This window comes from Elgaria multicarinata, chromosome 7 (genome assembly GCF_023053635.1).
Source record: "Elgaria multicarinata webbii isolate HBS135686 ecotype San Diego chromosome 7, rElgMul1.1.pri, whole genome shotgun sequence".
NCBI lineage: Eukaryota > Metazoa > Chordata > Lepidosauria > Squamata > Anguidae > Elgaria > Elgaria multicarinata.
In genome coordinates, this window is record NC_086177.1 from 13,837,859 (window position 1) to 13,855,134 (window position 17,276).

General features: G+C 40.1%; 1 protein-coding gene across 3 annotated transcripts in view; it reads right to left on the reverse strand.

The window, feature by feature from the left end:
* CTNND2 (catenin delta 2) overlaps positions 1 to 17,276 on the reverse strand; it is a 636,702-nt gene that overhangs the window by 12,811 nt on the left and 606,615 nt on the right. For all 3 annotated transcript variants that reach the window (XM_063130230.1, XM_063130228.1, XM_063130231.1), the window contains 2 exons: positions 9,912 to 10,038; positions 413 to 544 (listed from right to left, as the gene is read on the reverse strand). In XM_063130230.1, the coding sequence (XP_062986300.1) occupies positions 413 to 544; positions 9,912 to 10,038 (259 nt within the window). The remainder of the gene's footprint in view (positions 1 to 412; positions 545 to 9,911; positions 10,039 to 17,276) is intronic.

A 17,276-nucleotide genomic window follows, 5' to 3' on the forward strand; every position in this document is an offset into this window, starting at 1 on the left:
ATATGAAGCTTTATCACTGAATTATACATTATGCTGCAGGAATGGAAACTGTAACTTCCTATGTATCCTGGCAATGCTTTATAGCTTGCAGCTCAAACACAGACTTGTTTAAATCTATGACACAAAGAAAATATTCAGACTGAATTTATGGGCACTTACAAAATCAAAACTATAAATAATAATAATAATAATAATAATAGTTACCCGCCTCTCCCTCTGGATTTGTGTGACAATGTCAGATGGAGATCAAATGACGCCATAATGATAAGCAACACAACCATACATATATATTTGAGAGGAAAGCTTTAAGATGTTTTACAAATATTTAAAGCCTATACATTTGCTACGCAAATTCCAGCGCACAATGTTTGTTTCATTTTCTTTAATGTATGAGATGCAATAGTTGCCTCACCTGTCATTGTGTCTTTCCTAGAAGTGTGCTCTCCTTTATTTCCATGGTAAGTAGCATTTGTTCCAGTTGACTCGTAGTCTGCTTTTCTTTCTTTCAAACTGATCATTTCCCGAGGTGAGGCAGGGGCACTTGCTAGTAAATAAAAACAAATACAGATTTTTTAACCTCTCAGCATATTAGAACAGGGGTGAGCAGACTTCAGGCTTGAAGGATCTACTTTTTTAAAAAACAACAACAACACTAGTATCCCAAGATCCACCAACCAGAGCCAAGTGCAAAAGTCCTACAATTAAAATGAAAGAATTCTGAGCCCAGGAATTGGTTCTGAGTAACAACTCACATAAACACCCACCTTGGATCACGACTACTAACTAACTTTTCAGCAGTAAGATCTTTTGGTGGTGTAGTGGAGGGCGGGGGGATTCCTTTTGCTATTGCCATTGTTAGATAACTGGGTGTCAGAAATCCTTGATGATCTAATTCTATCACCCAGAAATCCAGCAGTAGATCCCAGTCTACCTTCTGCTGACCTCTACATTAGTAGGTACAAAACTGGCCTCAGGAGGAAATATCTGTGCACACAAGAATTCTAAATAATGTTGTTACTTCAACTACTTGGCAAGAACATCATATACATAAGCAAGAAGTATAATCCATTTTCATAGTGAGACTGAAACTGGTCAGCTGATCTGCAGCAACTAGATGTCATTCAAAAACCTGTAGCATCTGGACAAAGATAAAACACTTTAACGCATGTTGCTCATGGACCTTGGAATTAAAATATTAAGATGTTAGCATCCAGCTGTCTTGCTGACACTCCTTGATATCAGAGCAATGAGACCGAAAGACATCTTGGGGAGCTGTGACACCTCTAGGCCTGCAAAGTCAGCCAAAGGCGGCACACAGACCAGTCTGACTTTGGCCCTAGGCAGGCATTTAGGATGAAGTTGCAAGAGAGAAAAGATCATGGGGCAATGAGGGGAGCACTGAAATTTCAGCAAAGGATCCAAAGGTGCTCTCATAGATGAGCACTATATGAATTGTTACTGTGAGATACTGCACACATAATTCATCTCTGACCTGTTGTATGAAGTGGGTGACTTACAGCCCATGACTTGTGACCATGCTAGCATGCCATTACTATAATTTCCTCAGAGGCCCAAATTTGTAAAAGCAGATGATGAAATGCAGTGAACCTAGGATTGCCTGGCTACACCCATTTCCTCATGTACACACAGTGTTGTCTTTCAGTTAAGAATCTTAACTAAATTTAATGTGCACATGCACCAATGAGCAAATTCCCTGTAGGTAATGCAAACTATTGCACATGCACATTATCTAATACAGACTGGTGGAGTTGCATATTAGCGCTAATGCAAATTAGTGCATGTAGAACAAAATTCTGTGTTTTTTTTTTTTTGATTCTGTCAGTGAGTGAACAACAGATTGAAAGACGCCCAACAATCCATGAAGTGCAGATGGAATGGATCTGCACGTCCTTATGTAACAATAGCCATGGGACTATATTCTTATATATGACGACAACTGCAAGACTGATATATGCACAAAGATGGAAGGGCAAAATAGTGCCCACAATAGAGGAAGGGCTACTGAAGATGTTTGAGCTAGCGGAGATGGTGAAACTCACAGCAATAATGATAGAAAAATCGACTAAGTTTTATAACTGAATGGGAACCTTTTGTAAACTTTATGAAGGGACAAGAAAAAAATGACTTGTAGATCTGTGGATTCAACCAACTGCGTAGAAAATGTGGAGAGAGAAATTAGAAATTTGGATTTGACAGTGATAAAGAAAAACAATAATAATGACAACATTGTTATATATTTTTGCTGAGGAGAATATTGGAAGAACATTTTATTTGGCGTTTTGTTTGTCTGTTTGATTTTGTTTTGTCTTGTTTTTGTGGGCGCGTCTTTATAGGTATATTTTGTTTTTTAGTGTTTTCTTATTTACTGATGTTTGGAAAAAATAAAAAGATTAAAACCCAAGATCGTCAGACACTCAGGCCTGATTTGGGTGTAATGTAACAATAGCCCTCTTCAGGTGGTTCAAATTAAATTTATAGAGAAGGGAGTGGAATTGTGCGTATAATAAACGATGCTGTAATCTCCCCATCCTTCCAGAGGGAGTTTGTGTGATGGTCTGAAAGGGGTTTCTACAAATGGGCCTAATGAGCACAACCCCTCTTCAATGGCAGAAAAGGGCTAGTGTGTGATCAAGTTTCTCTGGAGAAATCACACATGGAGTCAGAGGTGTCTTCTCTGTCCCATAGATAGGATGAAATAAATTCTTCCCATATTTGCATGAAATTTTAAAACTTTATTTGCTGATTCTATGAGTTTTCCGTCCTTTTCCTCATTAGCTAAAACACCCTTTCTACCAGTTTTGGTTGGATACACTTTCATTCCACCCCCCAAAAGACATGGGGGAGTCATATAGGACTCTTAGCAAATCCAGAGATCATTATTTGCTGATTATTGGGGAGGGCCATCAGTTCTTTTCTTGACAGTGACTGGAATGTAGCTCATATCTGCCTAGGACGACTCAGTGCCCAAGGGACATGTGGTTGGCACTATTTGGACAAATGACTTTATTGAAATCCTGTAAATTCAGGATTTTTCCAGCCACAACGTCTTGGGCTAGATAGTGTAGGAATCTTGTGTTTTTTGCCATTTTACAAAGGTTTCTTTCAAGTGTCAAGCTATTTTTGATTTCCTTGCATCAATTCAATTGTACTTTATAATTTGCATGCCTTTGGTCAGGTTTCACTCACTGCCTACTAAAGTCACACAGGTTTGCTCTTCAGATTCAACTTGGTTCTTTTCCTAAGAGGAGTTTTGTCAGGGGTTATCTGGAGACCTGATGAACATCCATACTAGTAGCAATCTACAAGAGGTTTTTATAAAGAAAAACTCAGTGTTTTTCTTTATAAAAACACTTGATCACACTCTCCATAGCCAATTATGTAATCTTGCAATTGTCTTTATCGATAAGCTTTACAAAACAAATTTACAGAGTAGTCCTATATACCAGTTATATGTGGACTGTAGATATGTGCTGCTATGCCGGTGGAATGACTGAATGCATACTCAGCTGGGGTGGGGTGGGGTGGGGTGGGGAGGTGGTAGGGACGAACCAGGCAGAAAATACAAAAACAGTTGAAAAAACAGTAGACATACCCACAGCATTCCTGGATATCAATCCAGGATTGTGCCAGCAGTAACACTTACATGACATTCACTCACAAAGACAATGAACTCACTACCATGGGAACAAACTCAACACACTCCTTACATCACAACACACAGTCACAGTGCCTCCATGCCTTCAGCCCCAGGGGCACATGCCTTGAAGTAAGGAGTTGAATCCCCTTCTGCTCTAAAAGAATCCCCAAGCATTGTTTTAGAGCAGAAGAAACAAAAGAATGAGACCCACAAAATACAGCATCCATATAGCTTCTTGAGCAAGACGCCTGCACAAAGCACACCCAGTCCTCTTGGGACAAGGAGTCAAGACCCTCCCAGGAAGGACCCAAAAGGAGGGGCCAAGACAGGCAACAAGGGCAGCCACAAACTTACGCTGACAACAGCAACAACTTCCAGGGACTCACTCCATAGGGCCCAAGGTTGGAAAAGAAAAGCTAGGAGTGCAAGCCCCACCAGGGGGAAAGTGGGGAAAATGCCCTTACTTACCTTTTGCATGTCTTGAAAATAAATGTAAGAGACAAAAAAGAAGGGGCTCCTGGGACTCAACCCTACACCACCAGCCCCACGGAGCAGCTCTGAAGCAGCAGAGCGGCATCGTATACATTTGTCTCTCTCTTGCACCCCCCCTAAATATCCAATCATAGTTGTCAGGAACACAGCAGCTGCAGGAGAATCTCTAGTCTGTTTACACAGCTCACATTTTACATGCTGGAAGTCTCTGGTTTGGCTCCAGGGCACAGCCCCACTCTAGGAAAGGTGAAGGGCATACTAAGGCACACCTGAGCCTATCAGGAGGAGTTCAGTTCTTGCATGGGCCAATTAGCCCGTTTTGCCCTTCTCTGCCTAGCAACCGATGTGAACTATCAACACCATCCACCTCCCCTTTGCTTCTTTGGACAACTCTGCCAGGTAGCACCCCCACAGGCCTATTTTTTTTTTATTGCATTTTTATACTGCCCAATGGCAGTTCACAGAAATTAAAATGCACCTCTCCCTGGTCATCCCTCACCCCACCTGTCTGTTTCATACACCCATCCTACTGGTGCACCCTGAGATGCCCGTTCCTTCAGCGTTTGGGGGACATGAGTCAGTGGACAGAGCACACCAAGCCCCCTGCCTTGACTGCCCCACTCAGCCACATCCAGAAACCAGCTGAAGCCAGATCATACCAAGGTGGGAGAAAGGGATTCAGCCACGAGCAACAAAGGAACAACGCATGTGGCAATGTCAAAGTCTTTATTGATTAGCGTCCAAAATGGAATGGATCCTGAAAAGGAAGCACATATGGGGTTGCCAGCCAGTCACCCAGCAAGACAAAACTCCTATGCTCTGGACAGTGGCTTGGCACACAGCAGGGTAGCAGGCGCAGTGTCTCATGGTGACAGCTCCATGGTGGGGACATCTGTTGCATAACCGTCTGTCGTGGAGCATGTAAGGGTATGGAAGCCATAACAATCAACCCCATGGAGGAACAACCCGGAGCATCCTGGTCACTATAGCTGGTCATGAAGTGGGTCTCCCTCCTGGCCTGCATGGAACAAGATGTGAGATGGATCCTGCACTTGTGAGGGAGCACCCTATGGAGAGAAAGAGAGACAGAGAACAACAAGCCATCGGCAGCTGGAGTACAGCACCCCTGAACTGGGATACGCAGTCGGTGTTAGGGAGAGAAGAAGAGTCCTCACTCCACCCATGAGAAAAAGGGAAGACTGCAATGACTTTAAGGATATGTACCCCTTTCCCCTTGGGAGCTGAAGTGGGCATGGTGACAACTTGTTCTGCTGCATCCATTCAGGCTTTGATCCTGCAAGGCAAAAGTCCACATGAGTGGCCAGCAGTTGAAATGGCTGCAATGCAGCACCTGTTTTTTTGCCAATAGATCATTAATTTTCCTGCATGTGGGGATGAGTGCCTCCTCTGTGGGAGTGGGGAGTGTTAGAGGAATACAGTTTAGGCAAGGCACAGTATTTATAGCGTTGTGCAGGGAAGAGATAGGTGACAGTCACAGCAATTACACTTCGTAGCATTGGTTTCCCCCTTCCATTGCTTACCTATCTGGGGTGCGCTGTCCTGGCACCCTCTACTTGTTGGAGTGGGATAGAGTTTGGTGTTTGAGTCTGGAGTCCCAAGGTGAGGTACCTGTTAGAATTCTAGGCAGAGAAATGTTAATAAAGTGCTCAAGTCCCTAGGAGGCAGACTGTACAACGTGCCCTTCATGTGCAAAGAGCTTTCTCCATTTCCCATCACTAAACCTCCTCCTTGTTAGTTCTAAGTCTGCATAGTGTGGGGCTAGAGATAGCCCCATGCCACACACAATATCAGTTGCGGTCACCCTGTGTGGTATATAGGTAGTGGTGATGGGATAATGTCAGTGGGTACTGGATTACGCCATATTCTATGCCAAAATGCTTATCTACCATGGCTTAGTGTATCATCTGAACAGGGTTATTAGTGACCAGCAACTATAAAAGTAGTTAGTAGTTAACTCTCTCAAGGGTTATAAAGACAAGAATATAGTGTAAAAAACTGGAAAGCTGATGCAACCTGAAGAAGCAAACCAGTTGCAATACTTTATTCCCACACTAGGCTCCATGGTGATCATGCAACTTTCCTGTTCTTCGAATTCAGTACACTTGGGTTTATTCATTTTCCTTCCTGGTGAAGAGAGCCATTATGATTTGTTCAAACAACATTCTATTCCAATGTCAAAAGAAAAAAGAAAAGAAAAAGAATAGCATCTCTTGGGATGGCCTGTCCCTTTAGAACAGAGTGTAGTTTGAAATTTAAGGCATGGGAATTAATTAGCCAGGAGTCAAGTAATTGTCATTTTTGACAAGAACTCTAACTTCAAGAATCTGACATCCTTGACACAGTCAACATATGTTCATTGTTCTCTCTCGGCTTGGGAGAACTTGGGGCAAGTAAAGCCATAAATCCATCCTGGATTCATGTCTTTCTCAAATCAAATGGGGAGGCACAGTTGTGTGGGCCTCAGACTTCTCCTCTTCTTTCAATCTCAGCCATGCTCCAGTGTAGAAGAGAATTTAAAATGTGGCATTCTTTGGCTAGGGGAAGGTCTCAGTTTCAAATATGACTGGAATATGGTATTTGAGAAGCAAAGTAACAAGTTTTTTTTAAAATTTATTTTCAAAAACAAACTCTTCAAAGAGATGTGAATACAAATAGAAATTCTCCTTTAAATATTAATTTATGGTTTTTTAAAAAAAAAAACTTCACTAGAGCTATGGTACAATGAGGATTTTTTAAAAAATTGGCATTGGTTATAGCAAAATTGCTCTCCCTTTCAATAAGTATGAGTAATAGGTTTCCTTAAAAATAATCATTTCTCTCTTTCTCTCTCTCTCTCTCTCTGTTTGCCAAGAGACCTGAGAGAAATTCTTAAAAGACAAATAAAGCTGCCTGGAATTGGGAAATGCTGTCACAAATGTGCATCCCAATGAGAAACATTTTTTATGTGGCATCAAATTTGACCAGAATATGGCAGATAATCTGCCAGTAAGGGAAGGACTCTCAAGGTTAAGTCTTTATTAAAGGATGCCAGCAGCATTTTTTTTCCTTCACTGATTCTACTAACAAGGAAGAGCTGCTGCATTATTATGGTGGCCTTGGTAATGTCTCTAGTGATAAAGGCCTTTGTGATTGTGAATGAATTCATGGCAAAGTTGTCAGCACTGCAGTCTATATAATTGTAGCTGGAAGTGAATTATTATTGCGCAAAAGACCTTCTGCTGTAACCATGAAAATGAATATATATGGGTTGTACAGGCTGTCTCAGAACCAAACAACACTTACAAATAGGACTAACCTGTTCAACGTTGCCAACACACTGCTTTTTATAAATTAGAGCTGGAAAGTAATTTAACCGTATCAACACAATTGGTTTTAAGTCCTACCTTTTCTTAAAACAATGTTGAATGGTTCAACACAAAACAGAGATCAATAGAGAACCGCTGACTATAAAACATGGCAATGCTTACCCACAGAAAGCCTCAGGCAAAACTAGGCACAACAGTTATGGGCATATTACCATGCATGTTAATATATTAAGAATATATTTGCAAGCATAGCTGCACTTGAAAAGGAAAGAGGCAGTGAGGAAGAGTCTTATTAAACCACTCTGTGTTCTGAGAGAGGGGAGATATAGGGAAGAAAAGAGAACAAGACAGAATAGGGCTCACCGAATTGCTTCTCAATGGAGCAACTTTGGCATCTTAATCTTCTCGTTACAACCCCTCCTCTCTCCCATATTGCTAAAGGGGAAGGCAAAAGCCCACACTTCCAATGTTCTGCCCACCAGGTGCCTCCCCACAAAAAACCAAACACCACAGAAAGCTATGCACGTGTCCACTTTGAGACTCCAGCAAATTGTCTATTGATCCTAGCTTGTCCAGGATAGACCATTTGAAAAGGCCTCATTAATTCTCCACTCATTTGAAAGCAATTCTAGATCAGTATGTTTTCAGTGGAACAAATACATGTAGAAAACTCTGAATATACATTGTACATAGTATGGTAAGCTCTGATAGGATGAATACAGTAAGATAGGACGGTTAGGGACACCATTAAATGATAGTTGATGCAAATGGGATAGATGCAAGAACATTTAAATGAAGCAACCTTATCAGTTTGTTGTTACTCATGGATCTCTAACCCAAAAATTCAAGCACAGTTCAAGAGAATTCCTGAAAACCTCTTACAACCTTAGCAGGACAATGTGAACAAATTCCGAGATGAAAATGCCCAAAGAAGGTCACACTGTGCTCTGACTGAGAGAGACTCTATGCTCTTGGAGGAATGAAAGAGAGGGCAGGCTAGAAGAGGCCTCTATGAACTGAGTATCAGGGTACTTAGAGTGGATTAATGAACAAACCTTAATGCTAATTCTTTCCACAGATAACTTATGTGTTGAGATTTTCCCCAGTACATGGTTCTTTCTATAGAGTCTGCAACAAAGTTCATTCATAGCCACAATTATGCAAGCAACAAACTGCTCTATTTAAAATTTAGAAATGTGATTTTATTACAGCAAAATTTCTGGGTGTTAACTGCTTTAGAAAGACGCAGCTCTCTTATGGGGTAATGTAATATCCTAAATAAAAAACAAAGGTACTTCAATCTACCTTAAAATAATAAAGAGGATAACACTAAGGCCCTATGCTCACTAATTTGGGAGTAAGACCCACTGAACTAAAGGGACTTACTTCATAGTAGACTTGTACAGGATTGGGTTGTAAGGTGCCTAAGAAAGGTCAGTGTGATGGGTGCAGCTTGGTTGGCTTCCATTTTTGTCAACTTCCTACTGACCATCCAACTCACATACATTTGACAAACCTAGTTACTTCACTGGTATATAACCTTTTACAAATGGTGTTTGACCCCTTCCAACCTCTTTCTCTATTCCAAGGCACATGCTGACTGCCTGTCCTATAGGCAATGAGCACCAATGGGTGCCCAATGTTGCAGGGCTGTCTTTCCAGAGCAGCTTCAAAGAGAAGATGATGGCTGGCCTCTCCTCTTTTCTGCCTTTTGTTTTCCTCACCTTCCTCTTTCCTCCCTTTTATATGTACCTCTCCAGCCACACCCAACACCTGGCTTCATGGCTTTTTTTGCAATTAGATCCTCCTTGCAGTGAGAACTATATTTACAAGTAGGCCTTCACTCATAGAGATCTTGATTCAGCTCATGGGAATAACTTCAGGACCCTGAAGTGGGCACGTCCAATTCCCCTCCCCTGGAGATAGCCCAGAGTGGAGAGTCCTCTCCAGAAGACCATGTTGCCTACTGACTTTAGCAACACTGGGCTGGTCACAGGACAAGCTACTTCATCCACCATTCATACTCAGGTAATAAGGAACATTGTAATGATTACTGTAACATCAATAGCACTTTTTCAATGCAAATTGCTTCACACATCATCCTGTAAGCCAGGGTTATTAACAATTTTCAAATATGGAATCAAATACATGGCTAAATAGAAGTGTGCACATAGGTTACCAAGGTTTAAGCCCAACGATCTATCTGCTATATTAAAAAAAAGCAACACTCTTAATACCAGTCTATTTTGTGGTTTATCCTAAATGTTTTGATGTCAGTATAGACTGCAGCTATAGAATAGTAAACAGTTTAAACACTGAAAATATCTTTCCCATGTCTCATTATGGTTAATAAGGCTTCTGACAGCACTTCAGTGCCTTATATGACAGTGATGGATTACTTCCTTGCTTATTCAACCATGTAAGCTTGGTCTTACCTGAACGATTGTTGGGAGACATGCGCACTGGAGAGATGGAAGGTGTGCGTGATGAAGAGTACGGCCTTTGCCGATCCCTCTCTATTGTTGACGATGAGGCTACAAAGTGATACTGTGACCATCCATCCTGCATGGGGACAGCATACAACGAAGAAAAATGGGTGGACAAGACTCAGGTGTACAATACATAAGAATATGATTTGGTAATTCTAGTATATCATTTATTTATTATACCACCCAATAGCCAAAGCTCTTGTTGTGAATAAAAAATGTAATACACAGACTAGTCTTGCGCTTCATCAGTAGGCTGTTGACCCACATTTTCTTTTTCACTGTCCTTTTTCCTAATTTTAAAAATCTTTCTTTTAATGACTTCCCACCTTACAGAAGTGCATTACAGGCCAACTGACAATGTTGCACCTCCTGACCACTATGCAATCCTAAGGGTGCAATCCTATGCATGTTTAGATAGAAAAAAGCCCTTCAACCCCATTCCTCCAGCTACCTAGGCTCAGGCATACTGGGAATTGCAGAGACGTTTTCTGTCTAAACATGCATAGGATTGCACCCTAAATCTGGTTACTTTAATTAGGATGTTTGCTTAAATGAGCAAAGAAGGAGGCTGCTTGAATAAAGAAGGGTATTTAACAATGCTTTGAATTGGAACATCACTACATTTATATGAGGCAAAGATGTGAAAAGCTGCAGCTGAATGAAAGGGAGATCTTACAATCCTGGTGGAGCACGGCCTCTGCCTAAATAGGCCATAGTCAATGGTCCTCCTGTCACAACTTTCTCAGCATGTCTCAGGTCAACCTCTACAACTCAGATTACCATGTTCCACAAGCAGAGGTTATTTTCCATGTTGGAATATGAATTGGTCTGAACCTCTTAGCTGTTCTTGCACTAGAAGTAAGCAGGCAAACAAGGGAGAACAGGATAGGAAATTTTACATGCCTTGTTGGGAACCATTCTTTCCTGAGTGGTATGTTTAAAGTTATTTCTAGTACTGCTTTTGTGTATTTATGCTGTCGTGCAAATGTCAATAATTTCAGTGAGCTTGTGAAGGAGAAATGCTGGAAGGATTGTTCCCTAAAATTCTGATGAAATTAAGCAGAGAAATCTAGCTAAAACAGCTGGTGTGTTTATACATTTGTCTTGACAGACAGCAATTTTACATGGACAGATATAAAACATAAAGATATTAAGCTAGTTTCAGTGATGGAAGTAATTAATATTTTAAAAATTACAAGTTGTACATTTTTAATTAAACACAGTAATATACACCATCAATTTCAAATTAATAAGGCTACAATCCCCAAAGTGCTAAAACAGTAGAACTGAACTCCATGGAATCGTTCTTGAGTTACTGGCTTGAGGATTGAAAACTAAACAGCACTCTAATCTTAAACTACAAACTTGATCACTTTGAAGTCAATGGAATGCCACCTCCCACCCCGGTGAATCTATGCTTGCCCCAAAGGGCTCTTAAAAGCTTAGAGTCAGTTGAAAACAGCTTTGCTCTAGTCTAATGCCCACACAACTCTGTGGAGGTGGCTGGCATGTGATTAGAGAAAGTAAGGTAGCACTTTCCCACTTTGCTTAGCAGGTAATTGAACTCTCTCTTTATGAATTGTTCGAATCGCAATGGAAAGGAATCCTATCTCTGACCCCCTCTTGATAGGCCAAGCTTTCAGAAAACAGCAAATACAATCGGTGCTATATAGAGACTAAATCCCACAACAGTTGGATGGTCAGGAGATAAATAGCTTAATGGGACTTGCTTTCCAAAGTTGAACTGCACCGAAAGCAACTCAAATACAGGGACTTTGCAGCTAATACAGAAACAGTGGTCAGTGAAAGCTTCAGAATTGTCCGGGGGTCAAAACACAAACAAGAGAACAAGATCTCAACACTGAGAAAGCCAAGATGATTAAGTAAGGAAGGTAACAAATCTACAAACAGTCCCAAATTATTAATCTCTTCTAAGGGGCCCAGCATTGGGCAAAAGGCGGGATACAAATAATAATGATGATGATGATGATAATAATAATTCTACATTTATTCATCCAGAAAAATGATCACACTCTTAAGGTCACTCAGGCTGCAATCCTATGCAAACTTGCCTCAGAGTGAACCCCACTAAACGCAATGAGATTTACTTCGGTGTAAGCAGGCAGAGGGTTGTACTGTTAATGCAGACTGGTGAATTCTTGCCACAAAGTTGCTAATTATATTCTGGGGAGAACAGGGTACTGCTGTTTCCACTCGTGTGAGAATACACTGGGGGATCATGATCCATGTTTCTCTCCAACGCTGAGAGCTTTAATGTTTGCAGCACACTTTAAATTGTCAGATAAAGGATACTAAAACTGCATCACTCTCTCTGCCTCGCTAAGCCAGTACCCAATGTTCCATCCTGCACTCCTAACGTTCTGTCACTAGCGTGAACAAGATACAAAATCTAGGAAGGGCTATTCATAAAGGGTGGCTTGATTCTCAGTTGCTGAAGCCATTGGGGGCATTTACTCACAGCTCTTGCCTGTCTCAGGTAAATGAATAATTGCCATTCACTCATAAAGCACCTGACACAGGGACACTGTTGTAGTTAGAAAAAACCCCTACCTGCTACACCTAATGCTAAGGCATCCTATAGGGCATTGAGGGTGTAATGACTCTCTCTCTCTCTCTCTCTCTCTCTCTCTCTCACACACACACACACACACACACACACACACACACACACACAAAATCCTTTATAACAGTAGCTGTTTTGCTACTGAAGAATAACGATAAAAAAATATGTGGGGCAGAATCTCAGCTGGTGACTTGATTTCATTACTTGTTTTAATAGCAAAGCCATTGAATTATTCAAATTATATCAGTTTTTCCAGAGTGGATTTTGTATTGCTTTAGCTATATCAAGAAGCTAAAGAAAAATATGGTTCTGTGTTCCCTCTTTCCCCTATGTCAGACCTCCCAACCTGGTGCCCTCCAGAAGCTTTGCACTAACTCCCATCAGTCCAAGTCAGCATGGCCCATGATCAGGAATGCTGGGAATTGTAGTCCAAACTATCTAGACGGCACCAGGTTTATTTATTTATTTATTACATTTATATACCGCCCCATAGCCAAAGCTCTCTGGGCAGTTTACAAAAGTTAAAAACAATGAACATTAAAAACATGTACAAAATTTAAAACCACCAAAAAAAAACCCACCCAATATCCATTTAAAACAACTTGGGGAAGGCTGTCCTAAGCTCAGGGCACTGCAGCTTCTTGTGAAGGAAAGTGCACTGGAGATTTATGGCCTCCCCATAGTAATCTATTTAATTTTCAGGTTGGTGCTAAAATTTGTCAATTGCAGAATTAGAAGAGGATGTAATTCAGAAAAAAAAAAAAGATAACTTCATACTATGCCCCAGACCCTGAGGATAGCAAGGTCCTGGGTTGGGATGGTGCAAGTAGGTCCTCTTAAGTACCTAACTACAGCCTCAGCTCTCTGAACTAAATCCCAACATCATTACAAAATATCTTGGAATTTTCAAAAGAGCAGAAACAGATTAAAAGAATCACTAATTTATTTATCATTGTATAGATTGAGGAAGTGATATTTATTTATTTATTTATTTATTTATTTATTACATTTCTATACCACCCAATAGCCGAAGCTCTCTGGGTGGTTCACAAAAATTAAAACTATAGTAAGACAACCAACAGGTTAAAAGCACAAATACACAATACAATATAAAAAGCACAACCAGAATAAAAACCACGCAGCAAAATTGATATAAAATTAAAATAAAGAGTTGATATGGATGTCAAAAACAAGCACAAGCAGTGATTGCATTCATAGATACCAATATGCCAGGGCCTAATCTACACCAAGCAGGATATTGCAGTTTGAAAGCGGTATATAAAAGGCAGGAGCCACACTACTGCTTTATAGCGGTATTGAAGTGCACTAACAACTGTTGGGGCCCATTGACACATACCATATATATCTTTCATACTGCTATACCCTGCTTGGTGTGGCTCTTGCCTTTTATATACCGCTTTCAGCTGACTCCGAATTAATATTGCACTGATTTTTCAAGGAGTGTCAGACTAATAGTTGAGTGATAAAGTGGATCCAAATTTGCAAAAAGTTATGTCATAATAGATTTGTTACTCTTGCTGTTATTGCCACAACAGACTAACATAGCTTCCCCTCTCAAAGTTTTAGACAAAGCAGTCTATACATATGAAATTCCTCCTTATCTGATCAGGATAAACAAGACTATAAAATGTCTCAAATATTACGTATTCTTTGTAGCATTGTTATTTGGTTGATGAATGACATGTTAATTAGGACATAGATAACCAAAAAATGAAAAGTTACTTTTTCTGAACTATCTAAATAGCAGTCCCCAGGAAAAAAAATGGACATAATTGATTGAATCTTGTGTTCTGATTGGACTCTGAGAAGCCACTACTGTTAGTTGGCAGATATTGCACATAGGTTTTCATCCTCAGAACACTGGATAGATTTATTATAAAAAGATGGTCCTAAGAGACTGAAAGATGCTCTTTGATGTAATCAATTGTCATAAAAAGATGGTGGGTACAGAGATGTGATAGTGACATGTTACCTGGAAAGTGAACCTAACTGCCTTGCCATGAACGTCGCCTATCTGCATGATATATAAGGATTTTCTAACTGTGGAAGGTAATAATATAGTCTACAAAAGCACATTCTTAATATTTATAGGAGTCTAATATAGGAGGTTGCATGTCTGTCTTTTACTTTGGCATTCCTTCATTACATTTCCTTTTGCTCTTTTTAATAAATTATGTTATAACTATAATATTTTGTCCCAACATTGTCATCTTGCTTCATTCAAAGTAATTATAGCATGAACCATGGAAAGTTTTCTTTGTCTGAAGTTTGATTTCATAATATGTGAAAGTGCAACTCAATTGAAATAATATGTTGTCAGCCCAAAGCAAATGTTATTGCCAATATATTATAAATTTGAAATTGCACTGTCTGGTTTTTCATGTGTGTATGATAGACCATCAAAATATTTTCTAACGTTAGCCTTCCTCGATCCAAGAAAACAAGCACATTTTCATTTTAAGGTAAACTGTTAGTAACAAATTCATTAGACTTACTTCATCAACAATTTGAAAAGCTATTAGTGTTAAATATTTAAATTAATTTTTAGAAACCAAAAGGGAGTATTTCCAATTTAATGCAGAAATAAATACCACCTGATGTGCTGGCTGCCTTCATTAGTTTGTTTCAGCTCTAGTGCTTCTAATGAAATTTAATTAAATTGATTTGGATACTTAAAAGGTACAGTATATAAGGGCCTCCTGCAGAGAACAAGTAATCTCTCCAAAAGCAAAAGCTGAACAAGTGCATTTTTGAACCCAATTTACCTGCTTCCATCCTATTCTAGTCAAGTAAAATGATGACAAAAATGCTTGACACATTTGAAAGGAATTCATGTTATGGAAAGAATGTCATCATTGGCCACTTGCAGCTCATAGTTAATAATTGTGTATCAAAAAGGGGGAAAGAGTAAATACTAATTTCATTTTAGTATCACTTCCTACAGCGCTTATTCAAACCAATTATATTCTTGACTACATTTGAATTAGCTCTGATTACTGTCTTCCTCCTCCAACCCACTCAATGAGTAATTCTGTATAAAGATCTAGAAGAAATAGGATTGTTGGTAGATTATTTATTTATTTAAAACATGTATTGGGTGCCTTTCAGGGCAGAAGCCCTCCCAAGGCGGCTTACGCAATTATTCCAAAGGTGTGGGGCTACAGCAGAGAATGCCCTCTCACGTGTGATCACCCACCTAATTGCTCTCACGGGTGGAAAAATGAGAAGTGCCCTCTCTTATTTTAAAATGTGGGCAGGCTGATATGGGTGAAGGTCCTTCAAGTAACTTGATTCTAAACCATTTAAGGCTTTAAAGGTCAAAACCAACACTTTGAATTGGGCTTCTGAAACCATAGGATCTAAATTTTATTTCTTCACGAAGGGCTTCACCACTTCTTTCAAAGCTGCAAAGACCTCACTGGACCTCACGCAGGCCAGCCCAGCTCTGGCAGATTTCACAATCTGGCATAGGCATGGATCTAAAGGGCAAGTAGTAGGCCTCAGTCCTCCTAACAGTTTGTCCACATCTTCAGGTTGCACACGCTGAAAGGTATCCATAGGATGACAAGATGGTGCACCAGCCCCGTCCATATCAGACTTTGTCAGAACAACGGCATCCAAGTTGGCGCAAATATGAGCAATTTTATCTGCAGAGTGTCTGGCAAGTTGTTTGCAGTAGGCCTTTGAAGGTATGAGCTGATGTTGTATTCCGAGGCCTTGGAACACAATGTCCTGTGTTTAATTGTATTTATTCTGGGTCTTCCGCTATAATCAACAATACAGTTGTTTCCTCACCCTCTGCACCTCACAATACCAATGAGCTGACACGGTTCTATGACTAGGTCAAGGATGTTTGGAAGTGATCATATCAATAGCCCGGATCATCACTTCATTCCAAGGAGTGACCAGGACCTTGGCAGGATTGCTGGCTAAGCCTGCAGGAAAATCCCCAAAAGACCTCAAAAATCCATCTGGATTTTTATTACAGGCACTTCTCTGTTAAGCTGCTATCAGATAGGAAGTGGAGAACAGATCTGAGATGCAGTGATATACAAAGTGATTGTGAAATAAGAAAAGGTAGTCTTTCAGTGCTTAGCAGTTCAGCCACTCCATCACTCACTCCCCTTCTTAAAGCAGAGTTCACATAACATGTTATTGTCCATGAACTATGGCAGGAGATGAGATCTAGATTTTAGGTCTATCCGTACACTCTAAATGTTCAGTCCCACCGAGTCAAATAATTGACGAAATGTATAATTATTTATAGACCATTCAGTCACTCTTTTAAAAAAGAAAGCAAAATGGAAAAGCTCTTCATCTTTGACTAAAGAACTGTATGTGTCGACTGGCATTCTGCCAGCTTCTACCTGTTCTTTAGGAGTAGTTTTGCTGAATGGTCCCCCTTAAGGACATTTCAAAAACTATTTCTTTAGCAACATTTTACTTCAATTATACTTATGTTCCTAAGTCGTAACCCGGAACGGGCATCCCTTTGAAGTATATGCTGAATCACCGCAGTAAAAGACAGGCCTTGTTCAAAGTACTGCAACTTTGCCTATAAAGCGAATAGTAGGGAGCTGTCTATATAGACAGCAATCCATGAACAAGGGAGGCAAAGATCAAAAACAGAGAGAAAATGCCCCTTTCATAATAAAGGTCACACAGTAGATGGGTTTACATTGTAAACTTTACAAGAATCCCAGTGT